We start from the raw sequence: 22,877 nt of genomic DNA on the forward strand, positions 1-22,877 counted from the left end.
CCGCCTTCTTTAGGTTGGTTGCTTTTGTATAGTGTTTGGACTGGTCCTGTACTCACTCACATGATTCTCAGACTTCAGTCTCCATGAAGCTAGCACGGGTATGCCATCGTCCCATATCCTTTCCCCATTCTTAACTTTGTTTCTCTCAGTGAAATGAACTGTTTTTCACTAAATTGTATATTAACTCCTTATCACGCTTGTTTCCTGGTTTGCAAATATATTCTGCCTTTCTGTCTATAAGATTCTCTTAACTCTATTATTTGACATGGACCAGTTTTTTAGTTTGAGATAATCTCTTTGCTTTGTAGAGAGTACTTTTGAAACAAAAAAAAATTTTGTACTGCTTATTGTTATGTAATTCCTTTCTTTATGTTTCATTCTCTTAATTTTTGGCTTCATATTTAAATCTTTAATATGGCTTGGGTTAATTTTATATATGATGTGAAAATATGGGCTCAAGCCCATTGTTCTTCAAGTAGATCCAATTTTTCATCACTGTTCATTGAAGAAACTAGTCTTTCCTCACAGCGTGTTCCTAGCCCCATCATCAGAACTAATTGACTGTAAATGCAAGATCTTTGTATGTGGTCTATTATGATCCAGTGGTGGCTAAATACAGGTGCAACATAAAACATAAATTAGTGAAATAGCTCATATGTTGGGGGAAAATATTTACACAACATTTAAGAGGTCTGCCATTACAGAGGGAGAGAGAGAGGGAGAGAGGGAGAGAGAGAGAGAGAGAGAGAGAGAGAGAGAGAGAGAGAGAGAGAGAGAGAGGGGGAGAGAAGAGAGAAGAGAGAAGAGAGAGAGAGAGAAACACAGAGACAGAGAGACAGAGAGAGACCCTTGAAAGGCTTCACCCAGCAACTAATGGGAACAGATGCAGAAACCCACAGCCAAACACTAGGCAGAGCTCTCAGAATCTTGTGAAAGAGGGAGAGGAAGGATTGTAGGAGCCAGATGTGTCAAGGACACCACAAGAAAGTCCACAGAATCTCCTACAGTGACTCATAGGGGCTCACAGAGAAGTCCATGTGGGTCTGACCTAGGCACTTTGCATATGTTATAGTTGTGTAGCTTGATGAGTTTTTGTGACTCCTAACCATGGGAACGGGGCATTGTATAACTCTTGGGCCTGTTTTTTTGGACCCTTTTCCTTCTGCTAGGTTACCTTGTCCACCTTTAATGTAAGGGGTGTGCCTAGTCTTAGTGCAGCTTGATACACTGTGTTTGGTTGATATCCCTGGGAGACCTGCCCCTTTCTAGAGGGAAAGGGGGTAGTAAATCTTGAGGAGAAGGAGGTGGGGGTGTGGGGATTCAGAGGAAAGAGGGCAAACTGTGGTCTGGATGTAATATATGAGAGAAGAATAAATTAAACAAGCATACATACATACAACAAGATAAAACAAAGGTGTCCTAACCAATGGAAGAAACATGTTTAGGTGACTGACAGTGGTGGAAAGAGGAAAAGCCAGACACTATAGGAAGGGCGGTTCAACCTAATAACCAAGAGGCTGCCTTTTAGAGGTTGAACTGGCTGGCCTGAGGAGGTAGAGCAGTGGTAGAAGCTTACCTGAGCATGTATGCAGGACCCTGGGTGTCATGTCAGCTTTACAGCCTACCCTATAAAAAAGTCCTACACTTGAGACACTGTGTCTATATAACGCTAAGTGTTAGTTGATGTGTTGACATGTGACAGATGACCAAGCATTCCAATGAGAGAAATTGTTAAAGATGTGCTATGTGACCTGGACCTATCCTTTGGACAAAACTCTTTCATAGTTCTGTCGCTTTGTACTGAGTAGCATTGTTTGCCATAGCAAAAAAGTTGCCCATTACTTTGAGAATGGAGTAAAAGATTCTAGGCGTTGTTTGATATTATAGAAGAAATTGAGGGATTAAAATAATCTATGCCATTTTCACTGATAACTCTGAGTCTTAGACAACACATTGAAAGTAAGTATTTAGAAATCTTATAAAATTAGAAAATGTGAAACTAATGGAGTCATCTATGTATGTGTAACACACATGTAACAAAAGAATTTTCATTTTTATTTGTTTGAAAACATCTTATTCTGTACATTAAGACTGGCCTAGAACTCATTATGTAGCTTAGGCTGGCCTTAAAATCCCAGCTGTCCTTCTTAACCCTTGCAAATACTGAGATTGTAAGCATGAATAGCATTCTTCACGACAGGAAGGCCACTTTAAACATAAAATCGAATTTAATATATTTTAGACTACTCACAGTGAAGGTAGAGTGACAGTGTATCAAGATAATACAGAGCTGCAAAAATAGAGTATTCTGTTTCTTCTCCTAAGCTCCTAGCTGCTTCTGTCATTATTGTCATCCACACGAGTATTTGAAGTATTTAATAAGCATATGATTGTGATGGTGTTCCAAGATCATATCTTAATCAGCCAACTAATATTTCAGTATAGTGATGTCAGGAAACTGCTTCTGTGTTTCACCCCCTCCTGCGCCTTTCTTTTATTTGACAATTTCATTGTGTGTGCTAGAATACATTTCCATTAGAAAACTGCAGCATTATTATTGTGTACAGCTTGGTACCTGGGACAGGAAAAAGTTGGAGTTTTTGAAAAGAGTTTGCGTCAGGAGCATCTTGTTGCTATTCAGATGCTCCTTGTCACACACAGGCAAGCATGTCAGTAGACACACCTCCTGTGCACACATGAAAAGCTTTGTCTTCCTTCCATCAACAGGCAGGTGAAAGAGCAGAATAAGAAGGTCGCAAATCTGAAACACAAGGAGCAGGTGGAGAAGAAGAAGAGTGCCCAGATGCTGGAGGAGGCCCGCAGAAGGGAAGACAGTCTCAGCGACAGCTCTCAGCAACTGCAGGTCAGAGCCACGGCTGACGGAGTGCACGCCAAGAGCTGGTCCTCCATTATCTGCTGTTCGCTCTGCCTCTGTATCCTCCTCTTTCTCTCTCTAACCCTGCTTGCTGCCTCCCCCTTAGACTCCCTGGTAAGCAAAAAAGGAATGGCTTTTACATAGAAAAGGCAAGTTTTATTCTACAGTTATGTGAGGATACTTCAGCATAGGAGTCATCTTGCTTCAAGTTGATCACACTTAATTGGTAAGTTCAATGTCAGTCCAATGAGTGTGTTACAGTAAAACTTCAGGAGTGTTTGCACAACTGTCTGGCAGATCTATTCATTAAAGTGTGTTGGCAGTTTTGGTTTGTGTGGGTCTGTCTCCCTCAACCCCCGACTTTGTTTTTCCCTCCTATTTTTTCTTTTAATGTTTAAAAATTATTATTTTATAGCAGTCAATTATTATTATTATTATTATTATTATTATTATTATTATTATTATTATTATTGTTGTTGTTGTTGTTTCACATGTATAGGTCCTTTGCCTGCATGTATGTGTACTACTTTTATATGTCTGGTGCCCTCAGAGGGTGTCAAACCTCCTGATACTGGAGTTACATATGGCTGTGAGCTACCATGTTGGTGCTGAGAATTGAACATAGGTCCTTTGGAAGAGCAGCCAGTGCTCTTAATCAGAGAACCATCACTCCAGTCCCCTCTTTTTGTTTTTTGGTTTTATGTTTTGTCTCGAGACAGGGTTTCTCTGTGTATCCCTGGCTGTCCTGGAACTCACTTTGTAGACCAGGCAGTCCCGAACTCAGAAACCCGCCTGCCTCTGCCTCCCGAGTGCTGGGATTAAAGGCGTGCGCCACCACGCCCGGCCTCTTTCTGTTTTTTAAAGGTGTGCACCCCCTTTTTAATTTATCTTTTGATGTTGTTATGCATGTGGGTGTTTTGCCTGCATGTATGAGTGTGGCGGTCAGAGAGAGCATGACATTGCACACAGCTTGAGTTACAGATGGTTGTGAGCTGCCATGGGGGTGCTGACAGTCAACCCCATCTCCTCTGGGAGAGCACAAGAACATAATTATTCACACCTTAATTAAACTAGGTCTAATCACAATAGTAGCAGCTATAGTGTGATAAATGCCAATTAGATTCTTAGTATTTAACTTAGGCCTAAAGCAGTTGGGGAGTTGAGTGCAGAGACACTAAAGTACTACAATGCCCCAGCTCCCTGACTGACTCAGCAGTTTTTGTAATGTGGCATCGCCTATTTTCTGTAGCATGGCCTGTTTCTCATGGCCATCATACTTTAGAAAGAAGGCTTGGATCTTAGAAAATGCTCAGCATTTGCTATGTCCCCTTGAAGGCAGCTAAGCTGCTGCCACCTTGCTGTTCTGACCTCTCAGCTTTCCTTAGGTACAGTGCAGTGTGTGCTGTACAGTTGGTAATCACAGAGTTTTCACTGTAGAGATGTGGAGGAAGGACATATAGGCTTTACAGTGAGTGACTTCATTCTAGACATAAGTTGTTCAGTGGGTATCCTTTTTTTTCTTGCTCTTCATTCATACAACATTTACTGCTTACAGTTCTTAGAAAAGTTTTTCACTCAGTTATACCAGCTTTTGAAAATGTACCTTATCAATTTCTCTCACTTCATAGTGGCAGTTCTTTCCTTTTCTTTTACTTCTCCCTTTTCTGAATCTGATGGATGGAAAATACTCATTTGGGGGAATTTCTTTTACTCTTACTACCAATAATCCCGAGTAAAATAAATCCAGAATACAGTTTTAATTAGAATATTTGTTGCTGTATTTCCTCCTCAGTTGTACTTAACTGTGGGAGGGGCATTTGCTGGGCGGGGGCTGTAAGATGGGGAACATGAGCTGAGCACTGGCATGCATCTATTGCTGCTTCTGTGATTGTGGATGGAGTTTGACTGTCTGCTTCCACTTTCTGCTGCCTTGACTTCTTTGCCCCTCTCCGAACCTTGACTACATTGTAGCTCAAACTATGAGCCAAGATGAATTCTTTCTCCTTCATGCTGCTTCTGTTAGATATTTTATTAGAGCAGTAGGGAAGGAAGCAAAGGCAGCAATGCATGAAAGCAAACAGGGTACTCTGTGGTTGGACACCAAGTCTAGGAAGTGCCCCTAGAAAAGTCAGCCCTACATTAAAGCAGAACAGCAACGTAACTGTAAAGAGTGGAGGGAATGGGTTTAGTAAGGGTCGTTCTCAGGGTGAAAGCTGCCCGTCCAACCTGTAGTAGGTAAGGTAGAGTATGCAAGAGAGGGTCAGATCATTAAGGACTTTAGTGACCACAGTGGGTTTACAGTGAAAGGATGACAGATCCAGTTTGTATTTTGACAGCATTAGAGTAAAACAAATGAGTGTAATCAATGCATACAGTATCAAGTGCATACTGGCATGCATCTATTGCTGCTTCTGTGATTGTGGATGGAGTTTGACCGTCTGCATAGAAGACAGCAAATTGCTCCTTTCCGGAGCTCATTCTAGTAGGCCTGTGGTGTAATAGTGGGAATGAACGTGAATAAGAACAGTGTGCATTGAAGGGATGGGCACGGAGATGGGTTATTCCTAGGATCTTGGCCTAGATATTTGAATATATAATGGTAATAAATAAGATGACAGAGCCTGATAATGATAGTTATTTGAGATAGCCTGGAAAAAAGAACAAGTCCATTTTCAACAGTTATAGTGTCTGTGAGATAGCCCAGTGAAGACAGCAAAAAGGAGTTAGATGTGGGAGGATAATAGAGAAATCTGGAAGTTAATTTTGAAAATGATCTTAAAAATCAAATGTATTACAGGCAGGCCGAGGTCTGGCTAGTTCATCAATGGCATCTCTTGACAGAAAGTCCAAGGGTTTCAGTTCTTGAAGTTAGATATCTCAGCTCATCTCAGTAGAATCCTAAAGAAGTAGGATCTAATACTAACATGGAAATGTCTCAGCAATGGGATAGATGAACTTGCCAGTGAGAGGAAGGCAAGTAAGAAAAAGCCAACACTTTCTTCTTTATGATGGTGTAACCCAGGCTTAGGGTCAGTCTTCCCAGCTCAAACGATTCGATCAAGAAAATCCTCCAGGCATATCCAGCTGTTTGGGTTTTAGGATTCCAGCCCTAGTCAAGTTGACAACCAAGATTAGATGCCTTACCTTTGATAGGATCTTGGGTAAGTGAGTGACATTCAGCAGCAGTGATGGAAGAGCAGGCTGTCGGAACACTTTACAGTCTTTACTTACCTGAGATCCTCCCTGACTGAACTGCTTGGAAGCCTGGACCCACAGTTGTTTGGGCCTGCATGCAAATGCAGACTAAGCCTGGAAACGTAAGAAGAACTCTCCTCCTAACAAGAGACCCAGTTTTAGGATAATATAATGGCTATACAGTGCGGGGGATTTCTGGTGATTTGTGGCTCAAAGCTTTCAGACTCCCTTAAGTGATTCCTTTGACCTTTCCTCAAATTTATAATCTGTAAATCTACATCATACTTCTCAGGTAGGGGTCAGCCTTCCTAGTGCTCAGGATGAGTTTCTGTTTGTAAAGAGGGCTGTCTGTTAGGCAGCCATGATAGAAAACTCACCTTATAACTCACCACGTTTAGCCTTGTAATCTAAAGAATGGAAAACATAGAAAACAGTAAACCCTAAAGGCACTGGAAAGGGGTGGCATCAGCCTGTTCTTTTCCTTGCCTCCTTGAGTCATTATAAGGGAAAAGTGAAAACAAAAGTCAGGGTAGCTAGGTCTCGGGAGGACAGAAATAAAAGCAGGCCACAGGTCTGGAATAGAGGAGTCTTGAGAAGGAGAAGAATACTCTACTTCATTTATAGAAAAACATGTAGATACCATGCAGAAAGAGCAGGCATTAAGACACAGAACATCCTACATCTCAAGTCTCCTTTCTAAGCCAAGCCTCCAGCTCTAGTAGGTGCCCGCTGACAGGAGCACCTGGAAATCTATTTCTATTCCTTTGGTTTCCCTTCGTACCTGTGCTTTCCAAACACTCAGCTCTAGGCTGAAGCAAATTATATCTGAGCTTTTGGAGTCTAGCCATTTAAAAGTGTCAGCTACCATTGTTACCTGGTAGTGTTGGGAGCACGTGTTGGGAAAACCCTGAAGTTCCCTCTAGAAATCTGTAAATAAATCATGTAAAACGATGTGTCAAAATTAAAACAAAACAAACAAACAAAACAGCATGGAGGCCTGGTGTTTTCTCTTTATTTCATATAAAATAGAGGCTCACTAGCACTGGGAAGTTTTATAGCTATCACTGTTTTGGTTTATGAAATGTGGTTACATTTACCAAGATGCCAGTGAATTCATGTGGCCTTTGCCATGTTCATGATATCAATAACCAAGATGGTACCATGTCATGTGACTGTCTACATCTTAATAACATCGTTAGCCAAGATAGTAGCTACATCACATGGTTCCATCCATCTTGATGGGGTTATTAGCCAAGATGACAACCAACCACATGGTTACTTTTTTGTTATGGTAAACTCTACTACATAATAAAATTAGCCCAACCCTCATCAGGGAACAAGTCCCTATGGGATTCATTATCTTATAGATGAAATATGCATAGCCATTATGGGATTTATTCATTTCACAGATTAAGTAAGGATAGTCACCCCTTTTACCTTAAAGTCACCTGAGTTACGTTACCATGTAGGTCCAAAATAACAAGGCAACAAAATAGGAAAGTACTCCTTGCTTTCAAAATCAGAATGATGAGTCCATTACCCTATCACACAAATCCTAACAGTGGATGCCAAGCAGTGTCATCTGAAACTGTTTGACTTCTGCTCAGTTCCTGTGCTCAAGTTGTGCCACAAAAGGAATCCATGGACCATTTTGTCCCACTTGATCATGGTTTGGGTTGAGGTCAGCAGGGTCTGTGACTCTCAGTGGCTAGAATTTTAAACCATAAGAAACCAACTTGTTCTTAATTTAAAATGTTAATAGCTATCTGTGGCATTTTGACCCAGTTAGAAGAGGAGCTGCTTGGGAGAGAAGACGGAGCATTAAACATAAGTTTTGCGGCATTTATGTCTGTCTGTCTGTCTGTCTGTCTGTATTCATTACTTACTAACTTATTTAGCATTGATCAATCTGTCTTCACTTAGGATAGAGAGGAGTATATTGAACAGAGTTAGAGAGCTGCTTGCTGACCAGAAGAATTTGGTTTGCTTCTGTCTGAGAGAATCTCTTGTCTTTTGTTGTTGTTGTTGTTGTTGTTGTTGTCTTCTGTTGTTGTTTGAGGCTCTCAGTACCTCCATCTCCTTACTGCCCCATGAAGCCCTGCTTCCCATTCCTCTTCCTAGATGATTTCACATCCTGGCCTTAATGCCTTTCATGCATTACAAGTTTCAGCATCCAGAACCACTTGCCTGACTAGAGGATGCTGTCCCTCATAGTATTTCTTACCCTTGGCCTGTTTGCACATGGGCCTGGTTACAGTGGAATTTACTCATTTGGACCCTTTGCTGTATTGTGGAGAAAGAAACCTTCTATACTGGGGTAATTGCTGATAGAAAAAAAATGTATTTCACCAGAAACCCTGGAAGCCATTGCAGTTGGAAAGGGCCATGTCTCTCCTTAGGGAGGGAATCTGAACACATTCCAGTAGGGTTTGAACTCCCAGAAAAGCCCCCAATTCTTAGCAGTAATCTTGGTGTCCCAGAAAAGAATACACAAAGCAAGTGTATTTTAGCAAGGATACATTTTTTGCAAAAGGTGTGTCCAGGAACCCAAACTGGGCTGACAACACAGACTACTTCATGTCCTTTCTTCCTGATGTAGGTAGTAGTTACTGTGTCTCACCTCACTGATGGCTTCCTGACTTCAGTCTGGCATGATTAGCTATCCACCCAAAGAGGAAAGACTATGTTCAGGGACAGTCCTCACTGGGTTAACTACCTTAGATTAAAGCAAAACAAGGAAATTGTTTCTCTGCCATTCTGCTTCTATGACATCAACTTTTTAGATTCCATATGCTCAGTTTAGCGTAATGTACTTAGCTCATTTCAGTTAACTTGATGTCCTCTGGGGTTATCATCATAATGGAAAACAAAACTATCTCTCTCTCTCTCTCTCTCTCCCTCTCCCTCTCCCTCTCCCTCTCCCTCTCCCTCTCCCTCTCCCTCTCTCTCCGTCTCTCCTTCCCTCCCTCCCCCCCCCCCCGTTTGGTAGTATTCCTGTTATGTACATACAGCACATTTTTTTTTTAAAAAACCAATGGAACTTAAAGATGATTTTATTATTAATGTTTTAAAAATCTCCCTATCAGGTAAGCCATACATTTTGGCAATTGCCTGGACCAGGGAGATAGAGAAGAAGAAGATAGAAAGTCATACAGTCTGAGTAAGGATGGCATGGAGAACCTTTTAAGTTTTAAAATTATTGTTGTTTTTGTACATGTCTGTATGATAAGGGGAAATACTTGTGATATGCCATGTGCTTGTATGGAAGGCAGAGGACAACTTTGTAGAGACAGTTTGTTCATTCTTCATGCAAGTTCTAGGGAATTGAACTCAAAGCATCTAGCTTTGCTGGTTGAGTCATCTCACTGGCTGGAAGATAGACTATTTCCTCATCCATTCATCTATTGATAGACACTTAGGTTGATTCTGGTCCTGACTGTTGTTTAGCCATGGGCCATTCATTATGTGGTGCTGTCGTAAGGCTGGTCAGGTAGATGTTCCTGCAGCCCACAAATCTCCTTTCATTTCAATGTCCAGGAGTGGAACTGCTGACTTGTGCAGCAGTTGAGTGTTAGTATTTTGAGGAAGCTCCATCCTGTCTGCCATAGTGAATGAGAAAGAGTCCCTGCCTGCATCCTTATGAGTGCTCACTTCCTGTCTTTTTATAGTGATCCAAAAGGACTGAAATATCTCTTTGTGGTTTCTAATTACATTTCATCAATGACTTGTGACATTGAAGAGTTTGTTTTCAAAATTATGTGTCATTTTTATGTGTTCTTTTAAGGTATCTATGCATCTCCTGTCCTTTTTATGAACGAGTTGGATCTTTTTCTTGCTGTTTAGTACTCATTTTCGAGTGTTAACCATTGTCAGTTATATAGTTGGGAAAATTTTCTCTCTTCTGTAAGTGTTGCTTTGTTATTTTGATTATTTGCTGTAAAACCAAGATTGTTATTATCTGAGGTAATCCCAGTTGTTTGATTTTGCTTCTGTTGCCATCACTTTCTGGTTTTATTTTCAAAAGCAGAACCCAAACCCCACTATCCCCAACCCACTGTCATGAGACACCCCTGCCCCCAATTTCTTAGTTTTGTTTTCTTCTTCTTTCCTCCTCTCTCATCTTTTTTGAGACTGCGTCTCACACTGTAGTTCAAGATGACCTTGATCTCATGGACAACCTCCTGCCTCAGCCTTACGAGTGCTGTTGTGTAGGTAGGAGTTACCACGCCTGGTTTTAGCTTCAGTTCTTTAGTTCATTTGAGTTAACAGATACTAAGAGATAAGGGCTTGCTTTTATTCTTCTTTGTATCAACATATAGGCAACCTTGTTACTCATTTTCATATTTGAATACAAAACACAAGTATCAAATATAGTACTGTGTTCCAAATCCTTTGGTTTGTGTTCCCCTCTCCCCTTAATCAAAAAGAAAATGCTTAGAATAGTCTGAGAAATCCATGGTTCCATTCTTGGCTTTTTCTTTTATCTTTCCTACTGCTGTACTGTCCTTGAGATCCTAAAGACTAATAAGAGTTTTGCTACATAGATGAAAAGTAACATTACAAACTCCTACTAGAGTGTATTACTTGCTTAACTAAATTGCTCATTCATATTCAAACCAGTCATATTCATATGTATATATATATATGTATACATATGTATGTGTTTCTGGTTTTTTCAGGAGAAGGCAAAGTCTCACTTTATTCAAACATTAGGAAGCATGTTCCTTTTTGAAAAGAAATGTTTCAGAAATTGTCTTTATGAAGCTTGAGTCTGTCATCTAGTTGTGACTTTCAAAGAGAGATAGTCTTGTGGTATTGACTCTAAGTACAGACTCCATCAGAGCTGGCTTTCAGCCCAGTTTAAGTGGTAGTTTTTAAAAATAGCTTTGTATTTTTAAATAGTTAGCCTCTTATTGCTTATGCCATCTAACACCAGCACTTTCTTCTCTCTGTTGCAGAGAGCAAATCCATCATGTCTGCCTCGCTTCACTAACTTTATCCTATGCTCTTAATAACAGACTTCAGCTTCCTTTATTTCTCTTCTTCCCTTGTTTAATTCTTTCCTCTATGGAGGAATCTTTCTGGCCTCAGTTTGCTTCTGAATAGAAGGATGTTTAATGGTAGCTCTTCCTTGATGGGTAGGCACTCCTTGAGGTAACTGAGTAACCTCCTTCACCGGGTCTTCATCGTTTTCCAGGACAGTCTCCGTAAGAAGGATGACAGGATTGAAGAGCTGGAAGAAGCACTGAGAGAAAGTGTACAGATAACTGCAGAGCGTGAAATGGTGCTGGCACAAGAGGAATCAGCCAGGACCAATGCTGAGAAACAGGTCTGCGATTTTATGTAGCTACTAGCATTGCTGCTGGGTAAACACAAGGTAAAGCCAGTGCAGTTTCAGGTGACTGTTCGTGCTGCTGCAGAACTACTTCATCAAGTGGTAATGTTTAGACTTACAGAGTGACTAAAATATAACTGTGCAAGGATCGGCTCATGGTAACGTGTAACGTGAGGTCTCTGCAGTAATAATTTAGGAATGCTTCATATATATTCATGTAGTAAAAGCTAGTGAAGTGTGACTGACAAAACATGCAACATGTATATTCGTTACATGACTGCAAAACCCCAGCTTGGACATGAATGAGAGCACAAACATGTCTCAATTAGAAAATACTTTATTTTATATCATTTTTCAAGGAGCATTTGCAGTTGTAGAGGTGATAGCAGCTCTGAACAGCATGTGTATAGGTGTGGTGGCACTCCACTGCCACACTGCCCTGGCTCAGCCTTGAGGTAACTTGAGAGGTTCTGCTATTGCTGTTCATGGCCTTTGTTTTACTTGCTTCCACTTCTCTCCCAGGTCTCTGTATGCTTGCTTTTGACTCTATTAGATGAAGAATAAGTGAAGATGGGAGCTGTAAATTGAAGGAACAGTTTTAGTAAATGAACGCTGTAATTTTGGTTTGCAGCTTGAAATTTAGACTTGAGGTTTTAAATCCACCTACCACAGATACCATAATACTTAATTTTTGTAGCACCTTATCCCTTGTAGCCCTTGTTTATGTGAGAGAATGATAAATACTATCTAGGTGTCTTAGGTTTCAATTTCTTTGATAAAACACAATAACTAAAAGCAGCTTGGGTAAGAAAGGGTTTATTTCCATTTACATCCCAGTCCATCAGTGAGGGATTGCAGGCCAGGAACTCAGATGGGGTAGGGATCTGGAGGCAGGAGGCCCCTCCATGCAGGGGCCTGGAGGAGTGCTGCTTACTGGCTTCCATTCCGCTGGCTTGCTCAGCCTGATTTGTTATATATAGCACCCCAGGTTCAAATGCCCAGGGGTGGTACCACCCACAGTGGCTGGGGCCTTCAATATCAATTAAGGAAATGCAAATTGGACTTATTTTCTGTTGAGGGTTACTCTTCTCAGGTGACTTAGCACATGTCAAATGGCCATGCACCTAGTCCAGGACACTAGGTAAGGTAAGTTCAGTGGAACAGAAGTAGGATTCCCATGGGATAGCCTCCCTCCTGAGAAGCTGCTATTACTGGGAACTAAGGAAATGAAACTGTAAAGAAGTGCCCACTTCAGGGCATATATACTATAGTAGGTACCTCATAGAGTCCATTTATAGCTGTGGTAGCTTCAGTCATAGTCTTTAGTGCTGTTGTGTCCCTGAGTGTCTGACAGTATTTATAAGATTGGCTATATCAATGCCTGGAGCATGTAAGTTTATAATTGTCCTAACTTTTTGACTGATCACTTTATTTATAATTAATGGCATTGTCTCTTTATTAATTTTGACTTGATGTCATCTCTTCTTAGAAGCATCTGACTTAGTTAGGGTTACTGTCTAGTGAGCCCCAACATTCAAATTATCTGACTCCTCCCAGCTTTGCTTTGCACCTGAGTTCATGTGGTGGAGCTCAGATCCGCAGGCGTGCGCTGCAGGTGCTCTGAGCACCCCAGCCCTGCCCTATTCTCTTTGACTTTGTGTTAATACCTTCCACCTGCAACTTTTGTCCAGCTAGCCTGACGTGCATGTTAATAAGATCATATTCCACCTCTATGAACTAAACTTTATTTACTCCCTAAATATGTGATTCATTACTTGAAATATGATTTCCAAAATGTACAGCTTAATCTTAAAACAAGGTACTGACAGTTACCGGTTATCTTTTGTCTGCCAACTCCCGAGATAAGTGCTTTGTTCACCCTATTGTTTAATCATCTAAACAGCACATCTGGGCAGAGAAACGAGCCTTTGTACTCACTGGTCCTCTCTTAGAACAGTACAGAATAGTTTCATTTCTTAGAGTACTAGATCTCTCTACTTGGAGCAGTATCCCTATTTGTAACAGTAGGATGTAGCCTACTTCTCTAGAACTTCTGTGACCTTTCAGGTCTGAGGCATGTGTCTTTGTAGAGCTTTTGAATATTTCCTTTCACTTACCTCTGTTTTGTAACCTGTTATTCTTAGCTATTTATGTAATGTATAATAGGTATATTACTTGAAAATACACCCACTAATTTCTCTAGTAGAATATGAGCTCCCTGGGCACAGGAGGTATGTCTGTGTAGTGTTATGGCTTTGGTAGTGACAACCTCCTGGGAAAACAGTGACATCAAGTGAGCATCTAAGTGACATAATTCTATTTCATTAGTGAGGGAATTAGTGGAGTTTCATCCTGACCTCTGTCTGCATGCCTGAGGGCTGCAGAGTCGTTCTAGTAACTAAACATCCTGGAGGATAGTAATATTTCTATGATTTTGCAATAGTTATCAAAGCAGTATTTTAGAATATTGTATTCTCTGATTCAGCTAGTTTTTTATGCTGCATTTACTAAAACTTTTCATCTAAACAGAATATCATAATTTCAGTTACATACTTAAATTCTTAGAATAGCTATTTTCAAGTAGTTTGCATTCCTTAGTTCTTGATTTTTAAAAGATTATAGCTAGAAAGCACAAATAAAACCTACAAATCAATATTATCTTTACTCTGTCTTTAAGAGTAGGAAAGTATATGCCTCAACATTCTAGCCTCCTGTTGCTTGCTATTTTAGCCAAGGAAAGCTAGCATGCAAGACTCAGGTGACAGCTGGTCCTCAGCTCAAATAGGAAGTGGTTTGTAAAACACAAGTATGTATGAATTCAGAACTTTCAGAGCATTATAATGTCATATAATACAGTGTTCATTAAATGAAAATCTTTTGGTAATTTGATTTTATTTCCTTTTGGATAATACTTCTGTCCTTTGTAGGTAAGTTTGACATTAGGAGTTTCAATATTTGTCTCGTCTTTTCCTGCCTTAGAAATAGGTTTTTAATGTTTTAAAGACTAGTTTTTTTATTGTGTGCTTAATAGGCTACATTCAAGTTTTTAAAAATTCTTTACATTTATCAATTTTTTTTATGGGGAGGAACACATATGAAAGCATACACGTGAAGGGCCTAGGACCTTTCTTCATTCTTGGGTTATCATACATTAAATTCCATCCTTGCATGTATTTTTTTTTTCTTTAAGCAAGGTTCTGAATAAAAGTGAAATGACTCATTTGAAACTACCTTGCATTTTGTTTAAAATCATTCTTAGTTTTCTTTTCTCCTCTCCTCTCTTCTCTTCTCTTCTCTTCTCTTCTCTTCTCTTCTCTTCTCTTCTCTTCTTTTCTTTTCTTTTCTTTTCTTTTCTTTTCTTTTCTTTTCTTTTCTTTATTGAGACAGGGTTTCTCTGTGTAGCTCTGGCTGTCCTGGAACTCACTCTGTAGACCAGGCTGGCCTTGAACTCAGAAATCTGCCTTCCTCTGCCTCCCAAGTACTAGGATTAAAGGTGTGCTTCACCACTGCCCAGCCTTTGTTATCTTGTAAATAATTTCAAAATAATTATTGACATCTTTATATTAAATGAAAGTGTATCTCAGAGTTTCAATGAAATTATTATTACTACCAACCATCTGTAATATTAACAAGTAAAAAGAACAGCATGATTTTAAAAATCATTATCGTATTAGTAATGTTAAAAGATATTACTTTCTGAAAGGAATATGGAGGAAATTGTCAAATGAAAACAGACAGTGCTGTAAAAACACAGACATTGAGTCTGTGTCAGGTAGTGAGAGTGAGCATGGCGCTGTAGACTTTAAGCATCTTTAAGCCAAGGGCATAGGTTTCAGTGTGGTGGGTTTTCTTCACTGAATGTATTATAGGAGGATTCATCTGTGATTCATTAGATTGCTTCACATTTATCTTCTATTATTGCATTTAAAATTTATCTTGAAATAAAGTATAAACCTTAGAGTAGTCAAGAGTGAGTCATTGTATCTCCCTCTGTCACTTTGCCAGTGGGGGTCAGTAGATAGCTACCGCAGCAGGCCTGATAGTAACCACATCAGGACCAACACTCAAAATCCCATTGCTTTCTAATAGTAATTTTTTAAGGCATGCACTTAGACTTGTTTTTAGTTATTATGCTTGCTTTTAAACATGCTTTTAAAAGTTCAAAATGTTTTTAAATAGTCCTTGACATTCTGAAATTATTTATGACTCCAAATTTAGGCTTGCATTTTAATTTTTCATTGATATTTTCTAAAGTTGTGATCCAATGAAAAATTAATCCAAAGTGGACCCAAAAGAAAAGATTGGCACTCCCCAGAATTGTGCCTCAGAGATGAGTGTCAGAGCCTGTGGATACTGTTATCATGGTAGGCATGTTTTATACTTTTGTCTTTTCTGTGTGAAATCTCCTATACTAGAGAGCATATGGGGAATACAGCATTGGACGTATAATCTGTTTATAGTGAGTTCTTGAGCAGTTTGGGTTTTATTCTGCTATCTCCCACAGAGAAGTCTAATAAACCCTGTTACTGATCATGGCAGTAGTTATCAAGGTACAATGATCGGTGAGCCCTGAGAATCAGGGGCAGCTTCTTACTGGTTTCTGTGTGCAATTGATATTGTCATTAGGTACATCGTACTGAATGTTTGCAATGCAACGTATTTTCCTAGAGAATTGTGACACCACCATATAATTTGTCCTACCCAGTAGATAGTTCTTGTATAGGTTACATCCTAAATTTTAGTTTGATAATTATTTCTTTCTCCTTATAAACTATTAAAAATACACTGGGGGTTAGTGTAAATTGTATTGGATCAAAAATCAAATGGAATGAATTTTATTCCTCATTCTGTTTACTAGTTGTGACTTAGTAAGTTCCCTAACTTCTCTAAGACCCTCTCTCCGAGGAAGAAATCATTACCTTTGCAAGCCACTAATGTCTCACACTGAAGTAACCTAGGGGTCAATTGTACTGGCTATTTTTGTGTCAACTTGACACAGCTGGAGTTATCATAGAGAAAGGAGCTTCAGTTGATGAAATGCCTCCATGAGATACAACTGTAAGGCATTTTCTCAATTAGTGATCAAGGGGGAAAGGCCCCTTGTGGGTGGGATCATCCCTGGGCTGGTAGTCTTGGGTTCTATAAGAGAGTAGGCTGAGCAAGCCAGGGGAGGCAAGCCAGTAAAGAACATCCCTCCGTGGCCTCTGCATCAGCTCCTGCTCCCTGACCTGTTTGAGTTCCAGTCCTGACTTCCTTTGGTGATGAATAGCAGCATGGAAGTGTAAGCCGAATAAACCCTTTCCTCCCCAACTTGCTTCTTGGTCATGATGTTTGTGCAGGAATAGAAACCCTGACTAAGACAAATTGGTACCAGCAGAGTGGGGTATTCCTGTGACAACCTGACCATGTTTTGGGGAGGACTGTGGAAGGACTTTGGAACTTTGGGCTTGAAGATCCATTCGTTGTTAAGAGCTCTGTCAGATGTTGTGTAGGAGCTTGGAAGATAATGTTGAGAACAGTGCAGAAGATGGAGGTCTGGTTTGTGAAATTTCAGAGGGAAAATTAAAGACTCTTTTCAGGGCCGTTTCTGTTTTGATTGTGAAGATTTTGTAGTTCTGGTTAGCTGGGGCTGAAGAATCAGCTGTGATTAACAAGATACCAGAACTACTAAAGCAAAAACTTTGCATTACTGGGACTATTGATGCTGGTTAGCTGGAGCTAAGAAATTAGCGGTGATTAAGAAGAGACCAGCATCGTTGAGGTGACATCTTCTGGGAAGTGTTTTCTGAAAGCACAAAGAGGCTGTGTTCCAGAGATAGGCAAGGTTGTACTCCTTCTGCAGTGGGACTTGGTAATGTGTAAGGGTCACCTAGGTGGTACTGGTTTTGAAGGCATGAAGGGGTCATGCAGAGCAGCTGAGGCTCAGCACTGTGAGAGGCCATGGAAGGCCATTGGTGAAGGTGCAGCCTCAGTTGTAATTGAAGGCCCAGGACTGAAGGGGTCATGCAGTGTTTTGGAGATGCCAGTACCATGAGATGACCACCAAGAGCAGCAGTGGAGTACAGGCATCTGGAGCCCAGAGGACGATGTGTGTGCTACAAAGGGCCTGGCTGGAGAAGTGACCCAAGCCCTTGGAGGAGCCCAGAAGATCGTGAGTTGGATCCCAGACGTTGGACAGTTGGAGATTGATTTTTGCTTTGATTGTGACTGTGCCCTGATATTTTCCCTCTTGAAGGAAGACACTGTTTTAGTGGAGCCCACGGTTAAGAGACTTTTAATTGTAAAAAGACTTTGGATTTTAAAAGAAATGGATATTTTAAAGAGATTGAAAATTTAAGAATATGTAAAGACTGTGGGACTTTTAAAGTTATTTAGATCTTGGGGATGAATAAGAATGTAAGAGTTGAGGCTTACTAGTGATGTGTTTGTGTGTCAAGTTGACAAGGGGTCAATTGTACTGGCTATTTTTGTGTCAACTTGACACAGCTGGAGTTATCATAGAGAAAGGAGCTTCAGTTGATGAAATGCCTCCATGAGATACAACTGTAAGGCATTTTCTCAATTAGTGATCAAGGGGGAAAGGCCCCTTGTGGGTGGGATCATCCCTGGGCTGGTAGTCTTGGGTTCTATAAGAGAGTAGGCTGAGCAAGCCAGGGGAGGCAAGCCAGTAAAGAACATCCCTCCGTGGCCTCTGCATCAGCTCCTGCTCCCTGACCTGTTTGAGTTCCAGTCCTGACTTCCTTTGGTGATGAATAGCAGCATGGAAGTGTAAGCCGAATAAACCCTTTCCTCCCCAACTTGCTTCTTGGTCATGATGTTTGTGCAGGAATAGAAACCCTGACTAAGACAAATTAAAGACGCCCTTCGAACACTGAGCTGTATTATGGCTTCTGTGTGTGTGTATTTGGGAGGACAGTGGTGTCTGCATGTAAGCCTCTGTGTGTGTAGGCTTGTACATATGCACTTGATACTTAGAAATTCCCTTTCTGCATTCTTGGGTTGTCAGACATTAAATTCCAATTTTTGTCTTTCAGGCAAAGTAAACTTCTGGTAAAGTGAAATGACTAATTTACTTTTCCACATTCGTTTACCTGAGTTCAATCCCCAGATTCCATGTGTGTAGAAGGAAAGAACCAACTCCAAAGATCCTACGAGTAGTCCCCTGACTCCCATATATGCCACACTGTGCCCCTCGCCAAAAGAAGAGGGGTATACGTAATTAAAAAATAATAGTTGCTGTTTCCTTGTTAGTGCTATTTGAGAAAGAAATTGTGGCCTAGTATCAAATTATTTCTAACATTTTTTTCCTTCCAAAAGTACAGAAAATTACATCTTTTTAAGTTTTCTTGAGCATTGTGTACCTGTTTGTTGCTGAAGCAACCAGACTATAGAAGGTACTTAATCATACAAACATAAGCAAAAAAAAGCCAGTCTGCTGAAACATTAATTTGCAGGCCATTACTTCAGATTACTTTCATTTTCATTTGGAAGCTGTATTGCCAAATTTTACTCTAATTGTCCACAATTAAACATTTCTCTTCTTATGGCTTCTCTCCAACCTTGGCAACAGAAGTCCTGGCAACAGGGTGATAGCTGCTGGGAACACGTGTGCCCAGGTATTATTGGTGGTGTTTGCCTTTTCAGGCTTCACTTGGGAGTGTTGAATGATTATTACAGAGTGTATCTACTGAAGCCTCTGACTTGATTGAAAAATTTTAGAAACAGGAAAACTGAGATTTCTTGAAAGAAGCATTTCATTCACACGGACGTTTTCTATCTCTTCTAAAGTTTGTCCAGTTACGGAGGATTAGTTAGATTAGAACCATGAAGACCCCAGAGTGAAGGTGTAGCCAACAAGTGTTCCATCCTGCCACCTGCCAGCCTGTCTCGCTGCACTCATACTTGTAGTTCCCTTGCTGTTACACAAGTGATGTACTTTAGAGATGGCAAAAGCATTTTATAAATTCTTCACCCAGTTGAGCATATTCACTTTTTAAGTCACTTACTAAATTCTCTTTTGTCATGATATATGACAGTATTGACTTAATGGGGGAACTGCATAATGTATAAAAAGTCAAAAAGTCTGCCAAGACTCAAAGCTGTATTATAAAAAGGTGTTTTCTTTAGGTCTCTTGTCTGTGACTCTTACTTGGGTTCTTCATAGATATGTCTGATAGTCTGGAGCCTAACAAAGCTGAGCTAGTATCAGGTACCATTAGCATATGTCAAAACTCAATTGGAATTTCCTCAATAGAAATTTCAGTGAACAGAATAGAAAACATATAGAAGTCCCTAAGTTACATGTACCTTTAGACAGAGAGTATAGATATGAAAAATTAATCTCTTTAATGGCTCTGATTTATTTTGATGTCCTGATCCACTGGGACTAGTGACTCTCTTCAGATAAACTAGTGAAGTTTGTCTCAGACATTGCCCTGGAAATAAGCCCTCTGATGTGAGCTCTGCCCATTAGGTATCATCCCATTGGGTTGTGCTTTCTTGACTTAATCTTCCCATACCTTTCATCTCTCCTGTGTTTGCCTTCTAAGTCATTGAACTTCACAACTGTATCAGCATGTTTCCTGTTTTTGTTGACCTTCACGCCTTATATTTTTGTAAGAAGCCTGACTTGTGAAGGCTCATGCATTCATCTGTAGCATTGAAGGCTTTCATTGAAGCCCTGGTAAGAATATCTATGTCCTAACCATCTGTAACTGTTTTCTCAATTTCTGGACCACTGGCTTTTGCTCTTAATGTGTCTTTTCTTTCCAGCTCAAGCATACTAAACCTTGCTTTGATCTAGTTTGATCTAGTCTGTCTCCACCTTCACCCACTGACAACATTGTTCCTTGCCTTGCGTTCCTCATATACCACACTCTCACTTCCATTTGATGGTCTCTTTATATTTCATCTTAGCCATTTGTCTTGCTCTCCCTTCTGTCTGTATTCTCTTCCACTTTCTTGCCCATCATTCTAATAATTGTCTTAAGTTTCTAAATCCTTGTTCCTCTGTTAGATCCCTTTGTTACCTCCCTTTCCCCCATTAACATTTCAAACGGCAGAGGGGTCTTTTAATACAGCCCAAGATTCTTCTTTGTCTATTCTTTCTTCTCTGTCACACTAGCATCTTTACTTCCTTGTTCTGGAGTTTCTGATATTCTGATAATTTAATTCTTTGGGGTGTGTTTTCCTGTGTTACTGCTGTTGAACACAGCGACAACTATAATGCTTTATTCTTCCCCATCTTAGGGCATGGGACAACACCAGGACCTTGTGCTATATATATATTTTCTTGGCATCTTGTACTCTTTTGCATAGTATATTCTTGGCTTACAGTTAAGTTTTGAAATTGGTGACTGTAGCACACAGTATAGAGATAGTCTTTGATGCATAGCATGGTATCTTGCAGTGGTAGGAGTCAAGTATTTTGTTGGCAGGAGAATAATGGAAGAAAGATACCTTGTTGGATGTGGAGATATGCCTAGGAATAAGTCAATAGGTATAATTAATTGTAGAAGCCTGTTGGAGAGCATTTCTTGGGAGTGCCAATGCATTTTAGTAGAGCAAGCTAACTGGGGGGAAGACCAAGTCAGGTGGCAATCAACTCTGCTTCCTCTGGCAAAGAACTTTAGCCACTAACCCTTTTCCTTCCATAGAGATGATAATGATAGCAGTATTACCGATTTCATACAATTCTTGTGAAGCTATAGTAGCTAATACATATGAAAGATTTGGAACAAGGCCTTTCAGAGCAGTTAAACAAAGTAATATTTTCCTTAGTCAAAGAAGCACCTCACATTGACAAGAAGTAATATTGGGAAAATAATTTGTAGTGTAAATAATATCATAAAGCTCTGTTAGTTAAATCCCCATTAGTAACAACTATAAGAAACCTAAAGTAGTAGTGAGAAGGGAGGGGAGAGACAGAGAAGGGAGGGGAGAGACAGAGAGAGAGGAGATACAGACTCTCTCTCTCTCTCTGTCTCTCTCTGTCTCTCTGTCTCTCTCTGTCTCTCTGTCTCTCTCTCTCTCTGTCTCTCTCTCTCTGTGTACTTGTGCCTTTATTTTTGTCTGTTTTTTTCTAAATATTTCAGAAATGTTTGTCAGCCTTTAACTGTATACTTTTCTTGTCTCCAGCTCCTCCTAAATTATACAACACGTTGAATCTTTTTTTTTTTTTTTAAAGACAGGGTCTAAACTCATGGAGATTCTCCTGCTTTAGTCTCTGAGTGTTGGGACTAAAGGTTTACACCACCATGTCTGGTTGCAGGTTGAGTCTTAATTTAGAATTTTGTTGACATTGAGAAAGCTAATAGGCTTTTCATGGGACTACTTTTCATTGTGCCTCCGCAGGCCTTAGGCGATCTTGAGGGCTGCCTTTTGCTTCAGTTTTGTTTTTACCACTCCTCTTCTCTTCTAGTCATTTTCTTCTTTTTCAAGCAGATTTACTCTTCCAAAGAGGTCCTACCATGATTCTGCATAAACAATATGAAAACTACAAAGTGTCTATGGAGCAGAGGATGATGGGAAACAATGCTGACTGAAAGGTTCCCCCATTGCTTTGCTTTCTTAAGGAAAATAGTCTGTGGTTGAGTCATAATTTGCTCCCTTTTTGTTTTGTGTAAAAGTTTATTAGCTTGTGATTTAAACAAACCATCTGGTCCTGTTGGCATCACACACTGTCAGACCTGAGCTTTCTCCCTAATTTTACTGTAGACAGTTAGGCTATATGCTTGAATTCCAGTTCTGGCAGAGATTTTTGAATGTTTATCTTAAAACTTATGCTTTTTAAAAATGGCTCTGTTACCCAAAGCACATTTAAAATGATGGAGAATTTCTTAGTTGTTTAACGTAAGATTTATCTCTCCGTTTCCTCAGGTGTCATACTTGCATTTCTCAGGGACAGTGACTCCAAATTTTCCCACAGCCATTGATGAGTGATTGGTCCTGGATAGCAGATTCACTAACTGAATGTGTTCTCTTTGGTTGCAGAAAGGAAACAGAAAACAGGATAATTCAAATTGACTTTCAGGGTTTTTTTCCTGACTTGTAGCAGACAGCAAGTGATTAGCTGGAAATCCTGGTTTCTGGGTACCATTCTTGCTTTGTGTATAACATGCATTCCAGCTTATTTGGAGGTGCCAGAGTGATGGCTCAGCATTCCTGAGTATTTGCTGCTTTTACTGGTAACATTCCAGGTGTGGTTACCAACCCCCACAACTGTCCACAACTCCAGATCTGGGGGATCTGACATTCGCCTCTTCAAGCACCAGGCACACACATGGTACACATACAGGCATGTAGGCAAAACAGTCATATACACTTTTTTAGTTTTATTTAGTTATTTATCTTATTTAAAAATAAATCTAAGGAAAAAATAAATTTACTTGGATATATGTATGATCAGAGGCAGAAATACTTTATTAACCTACACTCAAATGCATAGGAAATTGGGCATTCTTTAAGAACATT

The 22,877-nt window shown here is 40.0% G+C and overlaps 1 protein-coding gene across 12 annotated transcripts in view; it reads left to right on the forward strand.

The window, feature by feature from the left end:
• The window catches only part of Erc1 (ELKS/RAB6-interacting/CAST family member 1), a 277,991-nt gene that overhangs the window by 120,513 nt on the left and 134,601 nt on the right, over positions 1-22,877 (forward strand). For 7 of the 12 annotated variants that reach the window (XM_085840047.1, XM_085840050.1, XM_085840051.1 and 4 more), the window contains 2 exons: positions 2,728-2,863; positions 11,268-11,399. In XM_085840047.1, coding sequence (XP_085696173.1) covers positions 2,728-2,863; positions 11,268-11,399 — 268 coding nt within the window. The remainder of the gene's footprint in view (positions 1-2,727; positions 2,864-11,267; positions 11,400-22,877) is intronic. The other 5 variants (XM_085840052.1, XM_085840053.1, XM_085840055.1 and 2 more) reach the window with 1 other exon arrangement.

This window comes from Mus caroli, unplaced genomic scaffold, assembly GCF_978045245.1.
Source record: "Mus caroli unplaced genomic scaffold, Mus_caroli_1 scaffold_7, whole genome shotgun sequence".
Taxonomy (NCBI): Eukaryota; Metazoa; Chordata; class Mammalia; order Rodentia; family Muridae; genus Mus; species Mus caroli.